We start from the raw sequence: 25,912 nt of genomic DNA, 5'->3' as shown, positions 1-25,912 counted from the left end.
ACACACCTGACGGTAATTTGTCATCAGCTCTGCTGCTTTAACAAGAAGCTCCTCAGGGTGGAGATTCTCTTCAAGCGTTTGGTGCCTATGTGCAGGATGATGGGGATACAGAAGAATCAAAGGTAATAATAATAATAAAAAAAATCTGTTTAATGTTTTTAGACCATGTTTCCTGTTTGCAGTAATCTTACTTAACTTTACATCAGTGTGAGTCTCCATCTGTTGGGTTGGTTCCTGATCTCCATCCTGCTTACTGTGGCTCTGGTCCTCCCGGTTCTGACCCAAGCTGTCCTAGTGTGTAACTTCTGTCCACTTGATTACATTGGCAAGCCATGCGTCAATATGACCACAGAGTGTGCGCCCGGCTGGCGCTGTTTCAGCGCCAAAGCCTACTATGGCACCATCCACCTTCTTTCCAGGCAGGGCTGCATGGCCCCTCGACTATGTGGGTCACATGAGATGGTGTCTCACCTGGGAGTCCCCTACAACATCAGCTATACCTGCTGCTGCAAGGACAAATGCAACAAGCGTCCTAAAGCCAACAAGAGGCTGATTAAGCTGCTGGGATTTGGAACGAGCGACTCCGACAGTGACTCTGGAAATCAAACGGACACAAGTAAGGATCTGTGGGATTCCTGCACCAACTTCACAACATCACTGCACCTGTTAATGCATCATTATAAGACTAACAGGTGAAACTGGGTGAGGCCTGTTAACCAGTCTTGTGTTAAAGCATTTAGTCACATGTTTTGAGACCCTTTCCAGAGAGAACCTGGTGTACTTGGCAGTCACCCTCCTGGTATTAAAATGAGTAAAAGCACATCGGTGTGGTCATTCATGCATAAAATAAACTTATTGTGAATGAACCCTTGTTTTCAGGATTTGGTCCTTCTCTCTTTACAAGGTGGGTACAAAAAGTGATTTGTACACATCAGGAACAGTTTAATTTCTTCCTACTATTGTGAGTGGTAAAATTTGTCTCCATGTAATGCGGGTTGTTCATCCATACTAAAGCGGACTCGCTATATGCAGCCAGAATGCATTTTGGGATGGTGTGAGCAGTTCATGTGGTAAGAAACATCAAAATATTGCTAGTTTGGATCAAATATTTAGCTGTGAAATTGAATTGATCAGAAGGCGTTTTGAATTTGACCTGGAAAGAGGAGAGGAAGCCATATTACATTTGGTATTGTAGATGAGGGTGGCACAAATCCTAATTTACACAATGGTGCAAATAGCCTTTGCCACACTAAAGGGCTATAGATGGGTAAATGGGATGTGGAGAGGTGCTGTATATGACTCTGAAATGTGGTTGGTTGAAAGCTGTCATTACCATTTCAGTTTTCTTTGTATGAAAAGTAATCCAGTGACATCTCTCTCTCTCTCTGTAACTCTGGGGTCAACTGCTTCATCCAGGTTGGGATCTTGGCTATACTTAGCCATAGAACTCTAGTTTACCTCACTTTTGGTTCACTGCAGGGAGTTATCAAGGATGTGAGAAAGGGGTGCCAAGATGTAAGATAACTGGTGTGTGTGGGTGCTCTGGGAGCACACTGTTCTTGAAATGAAAATGCACCTAGGACAAGCTTCTAAAATATGCCTCATGTTAGCAGGATGTGGTAAAATCACAAGTCAGAATTTCAATATATCCACTTGGGAAATGATTCATAATATTAATACCAGCATTTTGGCATCAAAATGAATCCTATATCTTGAAAATAACCCCCCACCCCTTGAATGTAACAAAGTATGGTCTATTTTCAATTATCTGGCTATTCTGTGTTAAGTTTGTCCATGCTCTTCAAAAATTTTATAAACACAATTCTTTCACAAAGGTTTTATTTCAGTAACACTGTGAATAACGTAGGGAGAGGCCATGCTCTTCAGAAACTTCAAACATAAACCATTGTCAAAGGTTTTATTTCAGTCACACTGTTAGCCTGAGATCTTGTTTTTGGCTTGGCCGTGACACTTGATTTACTACAACTTGCCATGCTGTGACTTGAAATTACATGTGTAATTGCATGATCACTGTAATATCAGTACTTTTGACTTCTCTAAAACAAGGATTACCAAGTCAGGAGCATTATACGAGGTCTATTAGAAAAGTATCCGAACTTATTTTTTTCAAAAACCATATGGATTTGAATCACGTGTGATTGCGTCAGACAAGCTTCAACCCTCGTGCGCATGCATGAGTTTTTCCACGCCTGTCAGTTGCGTCATTCGCCTTTGAGTGAGGAGTGGTCCAGCCCCCTCGTCGTTGTTTTATTGCCAGGAAATGGCGGAATGATTTGGGCTTTTTTTTTTTTTTTTTCCATCCGAATTTTTTCGGAAACTCGGACTGGCAGCTGGAAACCATTAGAAAAATTTATCTGGCTTTCGGTGAAAATGTTACGGGCTTGGTAGAGAATGAGTGTTACTGTCGCTTTAAGGACGGTCCCCAGCGGCTGTGGGGCACGCCGCGCTCCGAAGCCACCATCGACAGGCTGAACGACCATTTCTAAACGGATGGCTGTCTGGATCCATGACTATCGTGTCCCATTTCTCTGGTTATCACAAGAGCTGGACATCAACCATTTTCCGGCAGATTTCACTTTTAACAAGAGATTTTGTCATGGAAAGCTGAGCGGAGGCTTCGCGCGTCACGATGGATTCGCTACTGGAGCGAGACAAACCATCTCTGTTTTGGTCTCACAGGACGGCTTTGAGATGGCGTTCAGACAGCTGTCGGTGGTTTTTCCATCGAGTGATTATCCGAGAAATTGTGGATGTGCGTGGACATGCCAGAACATGTCCCGTGAGGCTTCATCATGGTGTTGCTTTGCGCCATGCTGTACCGCCGTGATGCGCGAAGCCTCCGCATGTCTGTCTCAATGTGCCGAAAAAGTGCTGATGTCCACGTCTTTTCACAATTCCTGTGCTAGCCAGATGACATCCCGGATAAAACACAGCGTCCAGTTTGGAAATGAACGGCACATTCCACTGTTACAGGATGGCGCAAAGCAACGCTGTGATGAAGCCTCACAGGACATGTTCTGGCATGTCCACGCACATCCACAATTTCTCAGATAATCACTCGATGGAAAAACCGACAGCTGTCTGAACGCCATCTCAAAGCCGTCCTGTGAGACCAAACCGGGGTTGGTTTTGTCTCGCTCCAGTAGCGAATCCATCGTGACGCGCGAAGCCTCCGCTCAGCTTTCCATGACAAAATCTCTTGTTAAAAGTGAAATCTGCCTGAAAATGGTTGATGTCCAGCTCTTGTGATAATCAGAGAAATGGGACACAATGGTCATGGATCCAGACAGCCATCCGTTTAGAAATTAAATGGTCGCTCAGCCTGTCGATGCCGGCTTCGGAGCGCAGCGCGCCCCACAGCCGCTGGGGGCCATCTTTAAAGCGCCAGTAACACTCCTTATTCTCTACCAAGCCTGTAACATTTTCAGCAAAAGCCGGATAAATTTTTCTAATGGTTTCCAGCTGCCTGTGTCTAACAGTTTCTGAAAAAATTCTGATGGGGGAAAAAAAAGCCCAAATCATTCCACCATTTCCTGGCAATGAAACGACGAGGGGCCTGGACCACTCCTCACTCAAAGCCTGCTCACAGGTGTGGAAAAACTCACGCATGCGCACGAGGGTTCAAGCTTGTCTGACGCAATCACACATGATTCAAATCCATATGGTTTTTGAAAAAAAAAAAAAAAAAGGTTGGATACTTTTCTAATAGACCTCGTATATCATAAACTTGAATGTTGTGTTCAATGCAGGGTTCATCAAAACTAATGAAGTCAAAACAATTACATTCTAATATTTCAAAAGATGTCACAATTACAGTATATATTGCAGTTTTCTTTTTTGCATGGGGTGGAGGGTTTTTGTCATGGTAGACACCCACTTCCTATATGAAATATCTCCCAAATTACACAATGCACAATCTCTGAAGTGGCTATAAAGCATATTTGAAAATAAATATTTTCTACCATTACCACCTCCTGCTACTCATGTGAGGCTACAGAAATATTTCTGCAGCTTCATTAAATGGGAAATTCTTCCACTGCTATGTTAGCATATCTGATCGTTAAGGTGGTCTGAGGCAGCATTGCTGGGCTGGTTCCAGAGCCCAACCTTCATCTTGTTGCAGCGGAACACACGCTGCCTCAGCAGCACATCTGAACTCAAGATGAACAATCTGGGGCTCTGTGTGACTTTGGGTCACTAATCTTCAGCCGAGGCAAGCCCACACATTAACCCGCCCGTGGTTGCTATAGATTGTATCCATCCATTTTCCATACCTGCTTACTCTAAGGATCCCGTGGGAGGCTGGACCCTATCCCAGCAGTCATGAGGCAGGGTACAACCTGGGCAGGACCACACATTCACGCCCGCACACACATCTACAAATTAAAGCTTCCACTGCACCTAAGGTGCATGTCTTTGGACGTGGGAAGACAACTCACGCAGACACAGGGAGAAAATCCAGACTCCGCGCAGGCCACAGGTGGGAATTGATCCCATGACCTTCTTGCTGTGAGGCAACAGTGCTAACCACTAACCCACTGTGCTGCCCTGGATTGTATCTGAACAGTTTTACTTTATTCACAGGTGTGATGCAGCTTTTTACTCATTTTCCAAAACTCTGTGAGCTCTGAGATTCGTGAGCTGCACGTCAGCTGAAAGTGCTCGGTGTCCTCTGTTACACTCACACCATCTGAACATGTTCTTTTGAAGCAAGCTGGTGAATAATTATGATGCGCTTTGACAGTGGAGGTGCACAGAGCTCTCACACACAGAGAAGTGATCGTCACACTCGAATGTGCATGTTTTCCTGTGTACACGTGTATGTACTTGTTGCAGAAAAATCGTGACACGTGATGTTCAGAAAAGTAACCAAATGATCTTTTATGTCTGGTTTCAGCTGTCCAACACCACAGAACTGTGGCATGGTTCAAAATGGTCTTAGCTTATTTCTGCTTTTCACGTAAAAATGCCTTCATTATGATGTGTGTCTGTGTGTGTATAAATACTGTCATTCACTTCTGATGTTTGCAGTGACGGTTTTTTTTTTTTTTTTTTCCTGTCAAGCAGAGCCATCTGTTTTAAAGCTTCTTTTCATAGACAAAGCTGCCGTGTGTATTGCCTTTGAAAATAATGGAATTCAGAGCACAAATGGGCTTTTACTGCTCATCAATAAGGGACCGAAATAATAGTTTTTGCCAGCAGTACTGTGACAATCAGTGTGTGTGTGTTGGGGGTGGGGGTCCTCCGGCACTATTTGCTATTATTCCCACTTGGAAAATAAGTTTATTGTAAATTTGTTATCACCCTCAGTTTATCTTGTTGAGCATAAAGAATACCCACAAAAGGCTGACTTAAAAGGAAAGACAACTAAAAACATATTTGCATATGAAAACAGAACAGGAACAACCTAGTAAATCTAAATATTTGCAATGGTCAAAGTCAGGAAAAACCCCTATATTTCATATTGAACGATTTTTCAAAAATTCATAACTTAGTTAAAAAAATTTGAGACCCTTATGTAGGATAGCATTCTTTGACTGACAAAGTTTGATCCGGATCTGAAACATTGAAGCCTCATTGAATGTATGTATATGTTACGTTATCTTAATCAAACATACCACAATCACTCTCATATTTGAAAGTGAGGTACAGACTGGCACTCACTATCACCTGGCAAAGTTTGATCTGATCCGGATTGTGGATTTTGTAGACATTTGAATTTAATATTGAAAAGTCCATTTTGTGCCTTATTTCTCAATCACTCTCATTTGTCTGTTATGGATTTACCTACTCCACCAAAATTTTATGCCTGTTTGTCTGTCTTTCAGCTATTAGTGGGAAACTAAGTGCCAAAACACAATGACAAATTGTGCATAGCAGCGATAACCAATGTTCTGTGAAAATGATCTGAAAATGAATTCAGAAACCAGAAAAGTAGAAAGAAAAAAAACCCTGACAACACAATTTTTTTTATTCAAGTGCATGAACTAAATACATACTCCTGACATTTGATCACATCTAATTTAGCTTTTGAAAAGCCACTTCAAACAGGACTTTGACCCTAATTCTTTTTTCAAGGTAAAAATTTGTAGAATTGGAAACTAGTCTTGGTGGAGGTTTGCGCTCTATGAGCACAGTGCTCTAGTTGAATATACATTTCAAACAATTTTTAAAGAGTTCATAATGAAGATGACCTGTTCCAGTATTGGGAAAGTTTGTCTCGCTTCTTCTGAAAAACCACAATGGTGTCCTTCATGTAAAGAACATCCACTCATTGCTGTCTCACACACCTTTTTTGAAGGACACATGGTTGCCACGAGGAATGTTATATCCTTTTTTTTTTTTTTCTTTCCCCTACAAGACTGGAGCAGGTGGTGTTTTTAAACTTGTGTTCTGACCAGCAGTCACATCACAGCAAAAAACACCAAACAACAGTGTTAACTGAAGCAGGGAACAGGTTGGGAGTTCTGGAATCTGGTGGGTGTGCAGGAACACCACCCAGAGAGGTTTGACATGGCTGCATGGACAGGGCAGAAAAAGGAGGGCCAGAGACAGCAAGGACTGGAAGACGTCATCAGGTGATGACATCACGGTAGAAACAGTTAACAGCAATAACGCTGCAGAGGGTAACTGCTGGGAAGGAGTAGGTGGCAGCAACAGATGAGTGCAGCAATGACAGCTTTGTGGTGGATGACAGCAAGGAAGGAGCAGGTGATGCATCAGGCGGGTGGGTAAGTGTCAGTGATGACTCAGGGTAGGTATAAAAATAACTGAACCAGTGATGAATGCTAACAGAGTCCAAGAATCTGACAGAATAAAGAAAATCAGCCAGGTGAAAGAAGCAGAGTTGATAGTAGAAGCAAAGCCCTCAGAAAGAGGCTGAGGTGGGCAGGGAGCATTTAAACTGTTCATAATTGCTCAGACACATCAGGTGTACATCGAGAATCACAAGTCACAGTAGCAAAAGCTCTTTCAATTATTTTTATTCCATCCCTGAGCCATTTCTGACACGTCTACTTATCTGATACCCCATCAACTTCTCCTTCCTTGATGGCAGCCACCACGAGGTTGTCATTGCTGCAGGTGTCTCCTCCTGCATCTCCAAACCTGATCAGACTTCAGAAGTGGAGGAGAGCACAGCAGATCTCATGTCCACTAAGCATCCTTCAAAGATGACGAGCTGAAATACTTGATTAAGTGAAGACTTCATCCTGAAGGCCATGGGTGTGTCAACAAGTGCAACAAAGTTGAACACCCTGTCCCCACAAGAAGTGCTACATGCTAATGACTGTGGTGACTGGAATTTCTGGACCTCCTTTTCCAACCAGTCAACAGTGACATTTGTGACTGCTGCGATACACACCATCTCATTTCATTATAGCTTTAAAAAGTGTAAATTTGTTATCTTGGATGAGATCTTAAATGTTTTTCTTGCTTGTCCCACTGTGTGCTTGCAGGAATCTTGGAGTAGCTGTATATGGATTTTTAAATGGGATTTTATGTGTAGGATTTTGAATAAAAGCTTGATATGGGTTGAGTTAACTAGTTAAGTAGCTGATCAAATGTTCTTGCTGCTCTCATTTCTGTATGAAAACGTTGCTTTTCGTCCCACACATGGACGAGTCACGTTCAGCTTGTCAGATTTTAAGTTATTGATCCGTTCAGGTATCGTCAATGTTCGTGCAAGACGTCGGACTTGGGAGGTTGGATGAAGTTGGACGACAATCAAACGGAACGCTAATGGTACGGGAACAATGCAAACAATGAGGAACCGTCAAAACGGAAAGCAAAACAGAATATGGATGAATTGAAGTTGTCTACAGGAATGAAGCTGGACGACGGTTAAATAATGTCTCTGAAAGTCAGTGTAAGTCCACATTTCTTGCTTCATTTTGGCTTTGGTGTCCTTCATTAGTGCCGTGTGACTGGGGCTTCAGGGAGGTGGGCTTGTGAGCAGAGGATTCTTGATTTAAAGTCATTTGAGTACGTGCACTTTCATGAACTAAAAAAGTATCACTACTACCTACCTCTCAAACCTTTCCACTGTTACACTTAATGTGTACTCACAAGTAAACTAAAAGTGGGCCAGTTTAGTTCCAAGACGTATTTGACGAGTACACTTGCAAGCGTACTATAGGCAGTGGCGGTCCTAGCTTGTTTGGCGCCCTGGGCGAGCAACCCCACCGGCGCCAACCCCCCCCCCATGCAATCGTGGCAGCAGGGCATACTGCGCTACTCCACTTGGGGGGGGCGTAATAAGCGCCCTCTGCCTGCTGTGTGGTGCATGTATCTTTCGGCCATTGTCTGACAGGCAGGTTTTAACCGGAGGATCCCCCCACCATCACAGGCACAATCAGAATATCTTTTCAATTTTTATTTGAAAAAACGTGGAAGAAACTTAAATATTACTATAAACATAACAAAAAAAAACAAAACAAAAAAAACAAACAAAAAAAAAACTAACAAACTGTAATACTGGGTAAGTTAAAAGTATAACACACAAATAAGAAAATAATGTAGAAATAAATACAAAAAATAAATAAAATAAAAATATTACTGTAAACAAACATATCAAGACAAACAAACTGTAATACTGTGTAAGTTAAAAGTATAAAATACAAATAAAAATAAATACTGTAGAAATAAAAAATAAAATAATAAAACAAAAATAAGGCATTTCTACATTGCACCAATATAAAACCATTTGAGAAATTATGTGTACAATGGCACTTTGATAAAGACATAAATCTCACTGCACAACTGGAGGAAGGTCTGAACTTTTTTATAGGACAATTTACAGTATTTCACATTTTGGGGAACAAAATAAATTGCACAACTGTTGTGTAAAGTCCTATCCTTCATTAATAATAATTCAATAAGAGATAATGATTCAATAAGAGACTACTAACTACACTATTACTTTTCAAACAAGAAATACAAATTAAAATGTACAAATGAACATTGTAGAAAACCTATTTGCTGGTACTGTACTTTGAACAACAAGATATAGTTTAATGTGCAGCAGGTTACAGCCTACGTAACACATTTCACACAACAAGAAATGACACAGCTTCTGCTTACCTTTATCTTTTGCTCGTTTCTCCTCTTCTTCTTTTCTCTTTTTCCTAAACTGCGCACCTGTTGGCTTTGCCCTTTTCTTTCCATCTTCCATAATACGCACTGAAGCGGAATAGGTTATCACCCCCGCCTATCCCCAGGGTTGCCAGATTGACAGTTGCCAGCACCAACACAACAAAACCTCCTCCAAACCTCCAGAACCTGTTACCTGTCTGTCAGACCATGGCAGAAATCTACATGCACCACACAGCAGGCAGAGGGCGCTCATTACCCACAAGTGGAGTATAGCGGTAGGCACTGCTGCAGCGATTGCAATGCATTTGGGGGAACCGGGGGTCGGTCATGCCGCCCCAGATAAGAAGCCGCCCTGGGTGGCTGCCCATATCGCCCATATCAGAAACCGCTTCTGACTATAGGAAGTAAATTTGAGGTACAATTTTAAATAAATAAATAAATAAAATGAAGTATGGGCCTGTTCAGTCTTCTCCTCATCCACCATTCCATCCTGGATTTGATGGAGATGATCTTCCTCACCACCGAAGGATGAGCACAACAAGATCACATGATAATGTAAGCTGGTGCTTTGCCGAATACGCCTATTGAAAATTCATGATGGCCTGATATCCTTTTTTAATACCTTTGGCTGTATATGTACCAGATTCTGTGCTTTGATCACAAAATGAACAATTGTGATGGAAACTTTAGCTAAGCTGCACCACTGCACATTTGTCTTTCTCTTATACTCAGTGTCGATCATGAGAGAATGGTTTTATATGATGCCATCTGGTGGTCAAAGCACGTTTTGCACCTTATCTGCAGAATTCCGGGAACTTTAACTGGGACAGGTGTTTGGAATCTTTAATTAGGCCAGCTCAGACTGGTGTTTGAGGACTTCTGAAGAAGGCTGCCTGGTGAATTATGTAAGTGCTTTTTGAGGTCACACTGTAGGTTTGTGTTAGTGGAGACTTTGTTTTAGTTGTCAACACAGTGCTTGTAATCACATTCAAGTGTTCATGTCACAATATTTTTGAGTGTTGTTGCAAAAGTTACTTGTAAGTAGTGTAGATTAAGTGACCAGACTTCAGAGGAAACACCTTCAGGTATGTTTTGTGCTGTGTGTGGAAAAAGGATAAGCTTGGAGTTTTTTTTTTTCTTTTTTTTTTTTTTGCACTCCTGCATCTGGCTGCAGCTATGCTAAAATGTGAAATCAATCAATCAATCAATTTTATTTATATAGCGCCAAATCACAACAAACAGTTGCCCCAAGGCGCTTTATATTGTAAGGCAAGGCCATACAATAATTACATAAAAACCCCAACGGTCAAAACGACCCCCTGTGAGCAAGCACTTGGCGACAGTAGGAAGAAAAAACTCCCTTTTAACAGGAAGAAACCTCCAGCAGAACCAGGCTCAGGGAGGGGCAGTCTTCTGCTGGGACTGGTTGGGGCTGAGGGAGAGAACCAGGAAAAAGACATGCTGTGGAAGAGAGCAGAGATCAATCACTAATGATTAAATGCAGAGTGGTGCATACAGAGCAAAAAGAGAAAGAAACAGTGCATCATGGGAAACCCCCAGCAGTCTAAGTCTATAGCAGCATAACTAAAGGATGGTTCAGGGTCACCTGATCCAGCCCTAACTATAAGCTTTAGCAAAAAGGAAAGTTTTAAGCCTAATCTTAAAAGTAGAGAGGGTGTCTGTCTCCCTGATCTGAATTGGGAGCTGGTTCCACAGGAGAGGAGCCTGAAAGCTGAAGGCTCTGCCTCCCATTCTACGCTTACAAACCCTAGGAACTACAAGTAAGCCTGCAGTCTGAGAGCGAAGCGCTCTATTGGGGTGATATGGTACTATGAGGTCCCTAAGGTAAGATGGGACCTGATTATTCAAAACCTTATAAGTAAGAAGAAGAATTTTAAATTCTATTCTAGAATTAACAGGAAGCCAATGAAGAGAGGCCAATATGGGTGAGATAAGCTCTCTCCTTCTAGTCCCTGTTAGTACTCTAGCTGCAGCATTTTGAATTAACTGAAGGCTTTTCAGGGAACTTTTAGGACAACCTGATAATAATGAATTACAATAGTCCAGCCTAGAGGAAATAAATGCATGAATTAGTTTTTCAGCATCACTCTGAGACAAGACCTTTCTAATTTTAGAGATATTGCGTAAATGCAAAAAAGCAGTCCTACATATTTGTTTAATATGCGCATTGAATGACATATCCTGATCAAAAATGACTCCAAGATTTCTCACAGTATTACTAGAGGTCAGGGTAATGCCATCCAGAGTAAGAATCTGGTTAGACACCATGTTTCTAAGATTTGTGAGGCCAAGTACAATAACCAGTTTTATCTGAATTTAAAAGCAGGAAATTAGGTCATCCATGTCTTTATGTCTGTAAGACATTCCTGCAGTTTAGCTAATTGGTGTGTGTCCTCTGGCTTCATGGATAGATAAAGCTGGGTATCATCTGCGTAACAATGAAAATTTAAGCAATGCCGTCTAATAATACTGCCTAAGGGAAGCATGTATAAAGTGAATAAAATTGGTCCTAGCACAGAACCTTGTGGAACTCCATAATTAACCTTAGTCTGTGACGAAGATTCCCCATTTACATGAACAAATTGTAATCTATTAGATAAATATGATTCAAACCACCTCAGCGCAGTGCCTTTAATACCTATGGCATGCTCTAATCTCTGTAATAAAATTTTATGGTCAACAGTATCAAAAGCAGCACTGAGGTCTAACAGAACAAGCACAGAGATGAGTCCACTGTCTGAGGCCATAAGAAGATCATTTGTAACCTTCACTAATGCTGTTTCTGTACTATGATGAATTCTAAAACCTGACTGAAACTCTTCAAATAGACCATTCCTCTGCAGATCAGTTAGCTGTTTTACAACTACCCTTTCAAGAATTTTTGAGAGAAAAGGAAGGTTGGAGATTGGCCTATAATTAGCTAAGATAGCTGGGTCAAGTGATGGCTTTTTAAGTAATGGTTTAATTACTGCCACCTTAAAAGCCTGTGGTACATAGCCAACTAATAAAGATAGATTGATCATATTTAAGATCGAAGCATTAAATAATGGTAGGGCTTCCTTGAGCAGCCTGGTAGGAATGGGGTCTAATAGACATGTTGATGGTTTGGATGAAGTAACTAATGAAAATAACTCAGACAGAACAATCGGAGAGAAAGAGTCTAACCAAATACACTGAAAGCAGCCAAAGATAACGATACGTCTTTGGGATGGTTATGAGTAATTTTTTCTCTAATAGTTAAAATTTTATTAGCAGAGAAAGTCATGAAGTCATTACTAGTTAAAGTTAAAGGAATACTCGGCTCAATAGAGCTCTGACTCTTTGTCAGCCTGGCTACAGTGCTGAAAAGAAACCTGGGGTTGTTCTTATTTTCTTCAATTAGTGATGAGTAGTAAGATGTCCTAGCTTTACAGAGGGCTTTTTATAGAGCAACAGACTTTTTCCAGGCTAAGTGAAGATCTTCTAAATTAGTGAGACGCCATTTCCTCTCCAACTTATGGGTTATCTGCTTTAAGCTGCGGCTTTGTGAGTTATACCACGGAGTCAGGCACTTCTGATTTAAAGCTCTCTTTTTCAGAGGAGCTACAGCATCCAAAGTTGTCTTCAATGAGGATGTAAAACTATTGACGAGATACTCTCTCACTTACAGAGTTTAGGTAGCTACTCTGCACTGTGTTGGTATATGGCATTAGAGAACATAAAGAAGGAATCATATCCTTAAACCTAGTTACAGCGCTTTCTGAAAGACTTCTAGTGTAATGAAACGTATTCCCCACTGCTGGGTAGTCCATCAGAGTAAATGTAAATGTTAAGAAATGATCAGACAGAAGGGAGTTTTCAGGGAATATTGTTAAGTCTTCAATTTCCATACCATAAGTCAGAACAAGATCTAAGATATGATTAAAGTGGTGGGTGGACTCATTTACATTTTGAGCAAAGCCAATTGAGTCTAAGAATAGATTAAATGCAGTGTTGAGGCTGTCATTCTCAGCATCTGTGTGGATGTTAAAATCGCCCACTATAATTATCTTATCTGAGCTAAGCACTAAGTCAGACAAAAGGTCTGAAAATTCAGAGAAACTCACAGTAACGACCAGGTGGATGATAGATAATAACAAATAAAACTGGTTTTTGGGACTTCCAATTTGGATAGACAAGACTAAGAGTCAAGCTTTCAAATGAATTAAAGCTCTGTCTGGGTTTTTGATTAATTAATAAGCTGGAATGGAAGATTGCTGCTAATCCTCCGCCTCGGCCCATGCTACAAGCATTATGGCAGTTAGTGTGACTCGGGGGTGTTGACTCATTTAAACTAACATATTCATCCTGCTGTAACCAGGTTTCTGTAAGGCAGAATAAATCAATATGTTGATCAATTATTATATCATTTACTAACAGGGACTTACAAGAGAGAGACCTAATGTTTAATAGACCACATTTAACTGTTTTAGTCTGTGGTGCAGTTGAAAGTGATATATTATTTTTTCTTTTTGAATTTTTATGCTTAAATAGATTTTTGCTGGTTATTGGTGGTCTGGGAGCAGGCACCGTCTCTACGGGGATGGGGTAATGAGGGGATGGCAGGGGAGAGAAGCTGCAGAGAGGTGTGTAAGACTACAACTCTGCTTCCTGGTCCCAACCCTGGATAGTCACAGTTTGGAGGATTTAAGAAAATTGGCCAGATTTGTAGAAATGAGAGCTGCTCCATCCAAAGTGGGATGGATGCCGTTTCTTCTAACAAGACCAGGTTTTCCCCAGAAGCTTTGCCAATTATCTATGAAGCCCACCTCATTTTTTGGACACCACTCAGACAGCCAACAATTCAAGAACATGCGGCTAAACATGTCACTCCCGGTCCGATTGGGGAGGGGCCCAGAGAAAACTACAGAGTCCGACATTGTTTTTGCAAAGTTACACACCGATTCAATGTTAATTTTAGTGAAATGGAGTGACATGGGTACTGGAAATGATGAAATAGGGTTAAATAATCACAAAAATGGGTACAATAAATGTTAATTTCCTGGAAAACAATACCTTAATAGCCCACCCAAACCCACATAAAGCCATAAAACTCCATCTTTGTTTTGTCATAATTGAGTGCATTTAACAAAATGTACTGTAATTGTAAGCCCCATTTCACTCCCCGCCTTGTTACATTTTGTCTATTTTGCATTTTAATATGGTCATCTGGCTGCCATTGTGGAAGACCATTCTGAGCTTCTGATGTTGGAACGAGGCTCTAAACCTGGTTGCCATCTGTCAAACAAATGTGGAAACTATGTTCTTCCATGGGTTCAGGTTTAATTTTTCTGTAGGGCGAGACTCCGAAGCCATTAAATGACAACAGAGACTGTTGCTTTCTGTAGTTGGCAATCAATGTACGACAACAGAAAGCAATGCCTATATATAAAATGGTGCTCTGAATCAGTTCTTTTTCTGTAATACATTAAAAATTTGGAAATGATACTTCCAGAACAATGCTTTGTGCACTTTTGGAAATCTTGTGCAGAAGTCCTTTGCAACATCATTTGAATGTCAAATGATTAAAAATTCTATCACCTGCGAAAAATTTGTTTAAGCTTTATGGGTTTTTGTGACATCACATCCAAGGATGGGCTGGCTGGTCATGCAAGTACACATGACTGGTACAATAAAACCGAATGGTTCATTGAAATATAATTGATTTTCATACAACATGCAGAACCAACTCTGATCTGCTGTGATAACAAGGAGATTAGTTGAAGGGACTCCCTGACTTGATGGTGCCATTTGCACCCTATTCATTTTTTTGCTATTTTTGTTCTCTCTGTTTGGTAGAATGGAAAACAGTGGGTTGCCCCTCTGAGTCTGGTCTGCTTGAGGCTTGTTCCTCAAATTAGGGGGTGGTATTATGCCACCCCTATGGTATTGCCAGGCTAGCATTTTGGATGTAAATGCATGATTTGGGGGATTTTGATTCAGGGGGTATGTACAGGGGGATTAGACTAGATCATGTGGTCAATGATTTGCATTTTCTTGTTCATAATAAGTCCCCATATTGTTAAGGGAGAAATAAACCGTAACATTTAACAATGCAAGATATTACCACCTACTGTGTTCATGAGGCGAAAGAGGTCACTCGATTTCGGTAGGGAAAGTGAGATATCTTGAGCATAGCAAACCTCCAGCTAGACACATCCTACCATTGCCAGGCAGCATTTTGAAGTCAAATCTGCATGATTTGGAGGTTTCTGACTTCAGGGGGTATGTACAGGGGGGTTTGAGTAGATCATTTGGTCAGCAATTTGCATTTTCTTGTTCATACAATAATCGTCTCTGTATTTTTAAGGGGGTACTTCAAAATATTTGTGCTAACACCAATTCCTACTCAAACATACCAGAGAGTCTTTCCTTACCACGGTTGTGATGTGCTTACTTGCGGGGTGGTAAGGTCACACCTTGCCCATGTCAAGTGTCTTGAGGCAGCTTTGTTGCGATTTGGCCAGCCTAGTCTCATGTCTTTTTTCGTGCTCCCGTCACAAAATTATTCAAATTTTCGTGACTTTTTTTTTTTAACTCACTATTCCTAACCCTACTCCAACCCCCCCCCCCCCCCCCCCCCACACACACACACTTTTAATTTTGTGCGGCCGTCGCACTCGTGCTCCCGCTATGAAAGTGTGGTGCTTTTCATGACAATATCACAAACCAGTAGATTAATGTATGCTGCTGAATCATGACATGCCGTGAGATATGGTAGGATTTGGCGCTATATAAATAATTCAAATTGAAATCCATTATTTTAATCGTGGTAAATTGTACATTATTGTTGTGTTGGATGCCATTACAGTGTCCTGGTTATATTTTTATGCATCGGGTGTAATCCCTTGACTCGGTAAGGCCAGTTAAATTTCAGATTTTCAGATGTCTCTCCTCCTCCTTGCAGGAACAAGATGTTTCACTTCATTTGTGTCACCATTTCATGGTTCTGCCTCGTCCTGCCCATTGTGCTCTGTGACAACCTGTTCTGTAACTACAGCCCCATCATTGAGAAGGAGAAAACACCTGTCATCATCGCGACAGAGTGTTCTGCTAACAAGACGTGCTACAGGGCCGATGTTCGCTATGGCAAGCAAACTGTCCTGAAGGGCTTGGGCTGCATTGACAAGAATAAGTGTGACAAAATTGAAAACTACTTGCTGAAAGGAGTTGTCTACACCATCCATTACGACTGCTGTGACTGGGAGTTCTGCAACACCTTCTCTGACAAGTCCGTCTCCACCTCCCTCTGCCCAACAGTAGCACTTGTGACTGTTGCTGTTGCGGCCAATGTCGTGTGGCCACATATGCCTCTTGTGGTCTAAAGGTCCAAATTAAGCTTCCTAGAGGCAACTCGCTTATTCATTGTCTTCTCTTGTTTAAAGACCCCGAAATGAAGATGGAAGACTCTTATCAATATACTTTTTTAGAAAGAAAACTGAGATGTTTAGATGTCCATGAAATAAAGTTGTTTTTATATTATATTGGATGACCTCTTCTGTTCTTCACATGCAGCCTGTCACTGTCATGGAGAAAAGTTGCACATTTGGACTTCTGGGTAGACTTTTTAGGGGGAGGATTTCAAATTTGGAACAAATTATTGTTTTGCACAGATTTGAAAATAAAGACAAAAGTATTTATACTGAAATTCATGTGAACTAATTTAAAATTGAATGAAATGCTCTTATTTAAATTTTGAGACTTTATTCTGGTGACAGCAGCTTGTATATGACTTTCAATTTAATTTTAGAGATCCCACACTGGTGAAGGTGAAACAATGTTTTGTCAGGTTGGCCAGTACGTGTCTGAGGAGGCTGTTCAGCTCTATGCAAGACAAAAATTTGATCCGACTGCGGAAGATGATTGTTTAACTTTGGGGATTCAGAGTAATCATTCCAGAGTCTGAAGGACAGGTTACTTTCAGAGGTACATGACAGTCACTGGGGCATGGTGAAAATGAAGTCCTTGGCTAGGAGCTTACTATGGTGGCCAACATTGGATGAAGACATTAAAAATGAGGTAAATCAGTGTGACATCAGTGAAGTGTTCCAGCTACAGCACCAGTGCACACTTGGAAATAGGCTTCAAGTTCATGGGAGAGAATATACCTTTATTTTACAGTCATATGCCCAATGTCCTGAAATTATTCTTATGCAGACTATCATGTGCAAAACAATCTTTTTTTTTTTTTTTTTGGCTTATGAGTTATCTAAAGAAGGCATAACTGATAATGGACCTCAACTTATTGGAACTGAATTTGACACTTCTTAAGCTAAGTGCTGTTAAGCATATCAAAACTCCATCCTATCACCCAGCCTCAAATAGATTGGCAGAGAGGCTGGTGCAAAACTTTAAAAGATCCTTAGCTAAAAGTAGAGCACTTGGTGGTATGTCTTTGCAACAAATTTCTTGGTTATTTACCAAATGTGCCACACATGACCAGCGGTGGGCACAGTTCTGCTAACCACTAATTATTGAAGATGTTTTCATTATCGGATTAGCTTTTCAGATAACTTTGAAAACCAAGATCAGACCAATTATCTTCCAGTAAGTTTTGGTACAATAATTTTTAGACCACTAACATTTTTGCAGACATAATACACAAAGCTTAACAGTTACAAACATTTATGAAGTCTAAAATCAGTTGAGTACCTATCTGTTAAATGTTTTGTAGTAGATGTGCAGTTTTATCCTCTATAAACAGAGAAGAGTTGGCTGTAGAAGAAACCACTCTGTCCTCTGCAGGTAAAGAAGAGCTGGTCACAGAAAACAAAACTCATTTCTTTTGACCCCATACTGATATGCGGGCAGTATCACCCAAGTCATCCGGAGGCATACAGTTTTAAGTTATGGTTAAAATTTTAACCAAACTAATTTCGGACAAGTTATTTAAATTAATGTCACGTCTGAAGTTTTATAAAGTGAAAATATCATATGTTTTAGTTTTAAAATAATGCATTAATTTTGAAGGTTTTAGTGTGCACATGCTGTGCCCAGTGCATTATGGGTAATGTCAGTACATTCATGACAGAAGAAATGCATTTGAGGCATTTCTGATCAGGCTCCACACAGACAACAGCATTAAGCTCTTTGTATATTGTGCCTAAAACTCTCGTGAATATATTCTCTGGGTTTATAAACGTTGCTATTGTGTTTGTTTTATGTAAAAATGCCAGAAGAAGCCCATTATTTTCAACTGGAATCACTGCAATCGATTCCTGTTTGCTCTTTAACGTCTTGCTTATGTCAAACACTGTCTGTAGTCTTTGTTCCAGAGTAGTATATATAAGATGTCTGAAATTCAGTTTGCGTTTATTAAATTCCACGCATCTTAAACGTAGCAGACATGGATTATCTGGAATTTTGTTTTGGCAAGTTGTCACAGTCTCTACTGCCATCTACTGGCCAGTAGTGTTCATGGCAGTATTCACCCTAAGTACTGAGTGTCTGGGCACCAGTAGATGGCAGTGTTCTATTTACGAGGGCTGTCAATAAAGTATAGGTCCTTTTTATTTTTTTCAAAAACTATATGGATTTCATTTATATATTTTTACGTCAGACATGCTTGAACCCTCGTGCGCATGCATGAGTTTTTCCACGCCTGTCGGTGACGTCATTCACCTGTGAGCACTCCTTGTGGGAGGAGTCGTCCAGCCCCTCTTTGGAATTCCTTTGTCTGAGAAGTTGCTGAGAGACTGGCACTTTGTTTGATCAAAATTTTTTCTAAACCTGTGAGGCACATCGAAGTGGACATGGTTCGAAAAATTAAGCTGGTTTTCGGTGAAAGTTTTAACGCTGATGAGAGATTTTGAGGTGATACTGTCGCTTTAAGGACTTCCCACGCAGTGGGACGTCGTGCAGCGCTCTCAGGCGCTGTCGTCAGCCTGTTTCAAGCTGAAAACCTCCATATTTCAGGCTCTATTGATCCAGGACGGCGTGAGAGAACAGAGAAGTTTCAGAAGAAGTCGGTTTCAGCATTTTATCCGGATATTCCACTGTTAAAGGAGATTTTTTTTAATGAAAGACGTGCAGACGGGTCCGCGCGTCAGGACGCAGCCGGCGTGGTGCGGCGGCACAGGAAAAACACCTCCGTGTTGATAACCATTCGTAAAATCCAGGCGGCTTTTGATGGCTTTCAGTGGAGTGAGTATATGAGAAATTGTTTAACAGCTGGACATGTTCCAACTTGTCCTTAAGGCTTCCAACAGAGGTGTTTTCCTGTGGCGGAGCGTCGCAGCGGCTGCGAGCCGACGCTGCAATCCGTCCGCACGTCTTTCATTAAAAAAATCTGCTTTAACAGTGGAATATCCGGATAAAATGCTGAAACCGACTTCTCCTGAAACTTCTCTGTTCTCTCACGACGTCCTGGATCAATAGAGCCTGAAATGTGGAGGTTTTCAGCTTGAAACAGGCTGACGACGGCGCCTGAGAGCGCTGCGTGACGTCTCGCACCGTGGGAAGTCCTTAAAGCGACAGTATCACCTCAAAATCTCTCATCAGCCGTTAAAATTTTCACCGAAAACCAGCTTAATTTTTCAAACCATGTCCACTTCGATGTGTCTCACAGGTTTAGAAAAAATTTTGATCAAACAAAGCGCCAGTCTCTCAGCAACTTCTCAGACAATGGAATTCCGACGAGGGGCTGGACGACTCCTCCCACAAGGAGTGCTCACAGGCGAATGACGTCACTGACACGCGCATGCGCACAAGGGTTCAAGCATGTCTGACGTAAAAACATACGAATGAAATCCATATAGTTTTTGAAAAAAATAAAAAGGACCTATACTTTATTGACAGACCTCGTATTTTGACACTGGTTATATCAGATGATTATCTAATTACAATTTGTTTGTTTTTTTGCAAATGCTTTTTTTTTTTACAAATAAAAAATGGCATATTTTACAAAAGCACATTTATGTGTAAACACCAACACACACATCACATTAACGTGTTGGTTTTTACATAGAATGAATGAGTCAACCAGTCAGTGTTAGCGGAGGCACATTTTACCCATAATCCCTTTGGCATCTGTCTGTGTTTGTTACAAAACTTCAGAATTAGTGTATTATTTAACATTAAAAGAAATGTTATATTTTAACTTTGTACAAATGACAGAATTGACATTAATGGAGTTATTCTATCAGTATTAATTTTATTTATAACTCAAAACCATAAGTCAGCACTGCTTTATTTTCTGAGACCTCTGCCTCACAGCGACAGTGCTATTGAGTAGAGAGTTGATCTTTGCGGCTCCTCACAATTTCTTTTCTGCTGGAAGTTATGTAGTAAATAGGAGCTTCTAGCAGTGGGTAGGGTGCTCAAATACAGAAGCGCTGACTCATTGTTTGGGTCTGTGGTTTTTGAAAAGATGGGTTTGCTGAAACCAAATTTCTCTCAAGCTATCCAGGATCGACATGTTCAGAAACAGTGAAATGTGAAGGGAAGACTCAGGAGTTTGTGTGTGGGTTAAGCAGTGCTCGTGAGAAACTACAGGGGAGGACAGAAATGGCTGAATGGTGACATTACACAGGTTTTGGGTCTTGTTACATATTTGGTGTTTGTAAATGGAGCCTGTATCAAAAGACATGCAAATCAATTACTGGAGGAAAAGAAAAAGAATGTAAATCCAGAAATTGCCACTGATGTTGAAGATTATTTGTCTTCTGATTTGACAATGAAAAGAATGATTCAGAAAATGAGACAAAGGACACTGCAAGTGAACAGATAAACATGTTTCCTCAGAACAATGTTCCTCAGGGTTTGGTGGAAATTGACCAAGCTGTGAAAGGTGCTGTGGGGACACAACGTGTGAAGCGCCCAAGAAGAATTGTGCGTTCTTCACAAAGGAATGTTGCCATAGAAATGTAAATGATATGTGTACTTTGTAATATGTAAAGGAAACTGCATATGTTTATGAGAGAGAGAGAAAAAGGATTGGTGCAGTTTAAGTCTACAGCTAAGGACTGTAGTGACTGAACAGACTTTTGGTGCTTAGAGTCTGTAGATGTAATAATTTATTTATACCTATAGAGGGCGCTAAGCTCCCATATAAAAGGCTGTCTGCTTTGAGAGCAACGCATAAAAGTAGATGGAAAGTGAATGGAGACCAGTCGGTTGTCGAAGTTGTTAATAAACGTTTTCTGTGTTCCTGTGCAAAGGTGTCATCTTCCTGGGCAATCTTTGAACAAACCTTTTGTGACACAACAAAGGCCACAGATAAAGCTGGACACGTCTCAGACTACGCCTCCTTACTGCTGACGTCAGAGAGCACTGGAAATTTCTGTCTCCAGAACACAGAGATGTTTCCGTTGGAGAAGAAAAACAAAACATCTGTTCCTTTCCCAGAGAATCCACTCTCCCATGATCTGAGGACTTTTCTTAGGATTATCTCACTTTTGATTTATTTTTAGTCATGTATGTACATAATCACTTAAAAACAAAGGCTGTGTTTTCACCATCCATGGTTATTAAGGCAGCTGTTGGGAAATTTCTCAGATTCCTTTTTGACATAAGGGCCCAATTTTTTTCTTCTGTGCACGTTTCAGGTGCCCTGACAAACGTGCACCAAGTGCGCACCTGTAGGTAATCAGTTTTATTGCCAGTTTTCTTCAGCCAAGTCAGGGGATGGATACATGAACATTTCCAAGTCATTGAATATGTCTTGGAATTTATTTACATCAGTTATGAAGAAACAGTATGATACTCTATAGTAAATCTGTGAAGAGTAGACATGTTCTCACAAACTGAGTAATTGAGAAGAGTGAGAAAAGCCACCAAGACACCCACACAACCCAGAAATTACAGGCTTCTCTGGCTGTGACTGGAGAAATTGTGCACAGGTGTGCATTTTATATAACAGCTAAGTGGATCATTGTCATTTGATTGGTACTTTCTATGTCACGTGACATGGATTCAGTGGCGCTAGCAAAAAAAATTCTAAGGGTGGCTAGTGGGGGCTAGGCAAAATCTTAGGGTGGCATACCCTGACCCCCCCCCCCTCCGAAGAAGGGGGGGGGGGGGGGGTCAGGGTCTACTTTTAGGGCCCGAGCACCGAAGGTGCGGAAGACCCCATTGTGCTCTGTTTCTTATTCTTATTATATTATATATTATTGTTGTTGTTGTTGATGATGATGTTGCTCTTGTTTTAACACTGTTTTCACATTATTAACTGTTGTGATTTAAAATGTATTCCCTAAATCCACACAAATCCAATGCGCCCTCATGTGGTGGCTGAGGGGTGGCTCAGAGTAATCTGGTGGTGGCTGTAGCCACCCTCAGCCACCACATGGGGGCGCCACTGCATGGATTATTCATCCCATTTGTGTTGTGTTGCATTTAGAGTGCAATTTAGTTCCATATGTTTGGTACCATTGCACGCTGCGAACCCCGCCCACTAGTGCAGGCAGCGTTTAACTAAAAAAATTATTACTAAACTACAGGTTACGCCCAGTACTCTAGTTTGTCACATGCAGTTGTCATGGTTGCCAGGCAACAGAGGGTTGAGATGGGGAAAGCTAATGATACAATCACGAAATAGGATAGACTGTCACATTTCAGAATGCTGTCTGAAGAGCTGAAGAGTTTTCTCATACACAGCCATTAGAAGGGTGCAGCCCCTGAACTGGGACACAGCTACAGTGTGGAGTTTCTCCCCACATTTCCTATTCTGCTTCCACTACAGATGTTGGATCCAAGCCCAGAAACTGCTGTGACCAGATGGAGGGTGCCATAGGAAAATGATGAAGTCCAACATGTCAACAACATTTTGTTGTTCACGATTTTTACCTTCGCCAACGAAGTCGGGTCTGTCTTTTAACAATGAACGAATTAAAAAAAATCATAACTCAAAAAAGATCAAATTTCTTTCATATTTGAGAGTGCTATGTAGGATAGTATCCTTTATTGACTGACAAAGAGTGATTCGGATCTGATCTGGATTGACAAATTTTGTGGTCATTTAAATTTAACATTGAGAACCCATCTAATGTATATTTTACATTATACATTAATCAAACATGCCCAAATCACTCTCATATTTGAAAGCGAGGTGCAGACTGGCACTCATTAACACCTGACAAAGTATGATCTGGATCTGATCCGGATTGTAAATTTTGTGGACATTTGAATTTAATATTGAAAAGTCCATTTGGTGTACATTTTGCATTGTAATCCAATTACATTTTTTCCGCAAAGCTGATTGGCTAATCGTGTGAGATTTTAGACTGTTTAATATCGTGTGTAAGGTTGCAAAATATTAAATCGTTTCAAATTTAATATATTACAGATGTCAATAATGGTGTTGTTACCTGAGAGCGAGAGAAAGTCACGTACCGACGATGATGGAGAAATGGGTGAATTTAAGTTACCATACGAAAGTACTGATGCGGATTCTGATACAGAATTACCGTTTCACATTTGATGGATTTTTACATTTGATGGATTACTCTGCGCTCTGACCGCTGTTGTAGCGATGCTGCCTCGACGGTAAGCCTCACCGACTGAATTACCTACAGAAAAATAAACCGTGCAGATGATGGAATTGGATTAGAATGGGAATAACCCCCTTTGGTTTGATGATTTGCGGACATTCATGATGTATTGCGGTCGCAAATATCCTTTTTTTTTTCCAGTCACTGAATATGTCTTGGACTTTATTTACATCAGTTATGAAGAAATATAAACAGTATGGCACTCTATGGTAAATCTGCATGTAGTAGACAGTTCTCAAAAACTGAGTGACTGTGCACGAAGGAAAAGAGTGAGGAAAGCCACTAAGACACACAGACAATCTAGAAGAAGTTACAGACTTCTGAGGCTGTGATTGGAGAAATTGTGCATAGTGCATGTTTTGCATTTTGCATCCTCAGTTATACAGTTTCATGATGAAGTGGCATAGAGGAGGATTTTCTTAATTAGAAGACCTGAAAGTCCAGCTACAATTTGCCAGAAGGTACATCTGAGATGCAAGTCTGGATTTGATGTTTTGGTGAAAGAAATCAATCTGGATCTATGTCAAAAATCCAGAGACGTGTTCATTTGGAACAATTTTGCATATTTCACAATTTTGCGAAACAATTCTCCAAGCGTGAATGCATGTAGCCTACATCTTTAGAATGGGCTCACTCCACGAATTACAATAGTATAAAGTTTTCCTGTAGCTGACCCCACAGATCAAAAGTTACTAGTTAACACATTGTTATTAATTATAATGCCATATAGCATTTTTCACCGGCCAATTTTGTATATGGCTACTTATTCCTGACATCTACCAACCCTGTAAATTTCACATTTCAACCCTGCCTGGTTTAGGCTGCCTAAAGACTTTTTGTGCCTAGGAAAAAATAAATAATTAAAATTTAAACCAGTACGAAATAATATGAGCGAAGTGATGCCCAGCGGCGCGAAGCTTGCACAGGGAGTTCCAAACAGGAAGTGCCAAATTTTGAGTCCACAGTGAAACAGGAAATGTCAAATGTTGAACACTTCCTGGGATGGGTGGAGCTAGAGCAGAGGCCAGGGTTGCACTGGACTTCCCTGAAATATGAGTGGACACAGATAATTGACATGTCACGGCACCACATGTCTGGTTGAAAAGAGCTGCATTTTGAAATCAGTGGCACATATGGACTGCTAGGCCTCTCCTGTACAGTAGTGAGTGCTGTGTACCAGACAAAGTTGTAATCCACCTTTGTAGAAGAAGGAAAATGTTTGACTCACAGACTCCTAATGGCACAAAAGTTTTATTGTGAGTAAATGACCGTATTTTATGCCGGAAACGAGGTCCCGGTTGTTCAAAGCAGCATTTCTCCTTTAATTCGAACTGCCTTACATATGCATGTTTCTCCAGTGATTCGAGCAGGCAGCTGTTCATGATTCATGATATACAGCGTGAAGACGCTCAGGCTGAAAGCAATACAGGTAATTTACTCCTCCTCTGTTCTGTATAAAACCTGTGTAACCTCTTAATTTTGCTCTCTGAAGGACTTATTTTTGAATAACCTCTTAATTAAAAAGCCCCTTCACACATAGTACGAATGTGGTCGAATTGCACATGAAGCGCGCATGAAGCAGGAATCAAATGCAATTCGTATAAAATCGTAGCTGCCTCCAATGCCTTCTACACTTGTTGCTACAACTATTTCCGCACACCAGCGGCAGACAGAGTGTGCACTGTGCAAGCCCATCGAACCCTCTTGCGGCAGGTGTCAGCCAAATTCCAGGTGACACGAACATCTAACACCGCTCGCATGGCACTTAGAAAATGTGTGGCCATACGTACTCTTGGCACGACAAAAGTCTGCACACAGTTACACTCGTACTCGCAGTGAAATTTGTCTAAGTGCCCCACAAGTGTGGGGCACTGAGACTGTGACTGAAACAGCTGTGGAGATCTGCCATTCTGGACATCCCAGCTGGACAGTACTGTGTTTGGACGCACATGGACTAACAACTGACCACTGTGACACGGGTGTGTCTATTTTAGTGGTGGGCACAGTTATGATAATCCGATAATTATTGAAGATAAAGTTTTCGTTATCGGATTATCTTTTCAGATAACTTTGAAAACCGTTGTCAGACCAATTATCTTCCGATAAATTTTTGTCCAATAACTTTTAGACCACAGTAAACAAAAGTGAATAGATGTGTAGTTCTACTCTCTGCAAACAGAGGAGAGCTGTTTCTAGAAGAAATCGCCCTATCCTCTGCAGGTAAAGGAGAACTGGTCACCAAAAGAAACAAAAAAACTCTTTTTTTTTTT

The 25,912-nt window shown here is 40.9% G+C and overlaps 2 protein-coding genes across 2 annotated transcripts; both read left to right on the top strand.

The window, feature by feature from the left end:
* On the top strand, nucleotides 1–826 carry bncr (bouncer). Its single transcript, XM_034176270.1, has 2 exons — nucleotides 1–122; nucleotides 207–826. The coding sequence occupies exons 1-2, from the start codon at nucleotides 88–90 to the stop codon at nucleotides 694–696; spliced, it is 525 nt and encodes a 174-aa protein (XP_034032161.1). The 5' UTR covers nucleotides 1–87; the 3' UTR covers nucleotides 697–826.
* A 5,708-nt stretch (nucleotides 827–6,534) lies between these two features.
* On the top strand, nucleotides 6,535–16,478 carry LOC117514904 (protein Bouncer-like). Its single transcript, XM_034175473.1, has 2 exons — nucleotides 6,535–6,599; nucleotides 16,061–16,478. The coding sequence occupies exons 1-2, from the start codon at nucleotides 6,535–6,537 to the stop codon at nucleotides 16,476–16,478; spliced, it is 483 nt and encodes a 160-aa protein (XP_034031364.1).
* Nucleotides 16,479–25,912: the final 9,434 nt, after the last annotated feature.

The sequence above is a fragment of the Thalassophryne amazonica genome, chromosome 8 (genome assembly GCF_902500255.1).
Source record: "Thalassophryne amazonica chromosome 8, fThaAma1.1, whole genome shotgun sequence".
Taxonomy (NCBI): Eukaryota; Metazoa; Chordata; class Actinopteri; order Batrachoidiformes; family Batrachoididae; genus Thalassophryne; species Thalassophryne amazonica.
Note: the sequence above shows the minus strand (reverse complement) of the source record. Positions and strands in the feature narration are given on the sequence as shown.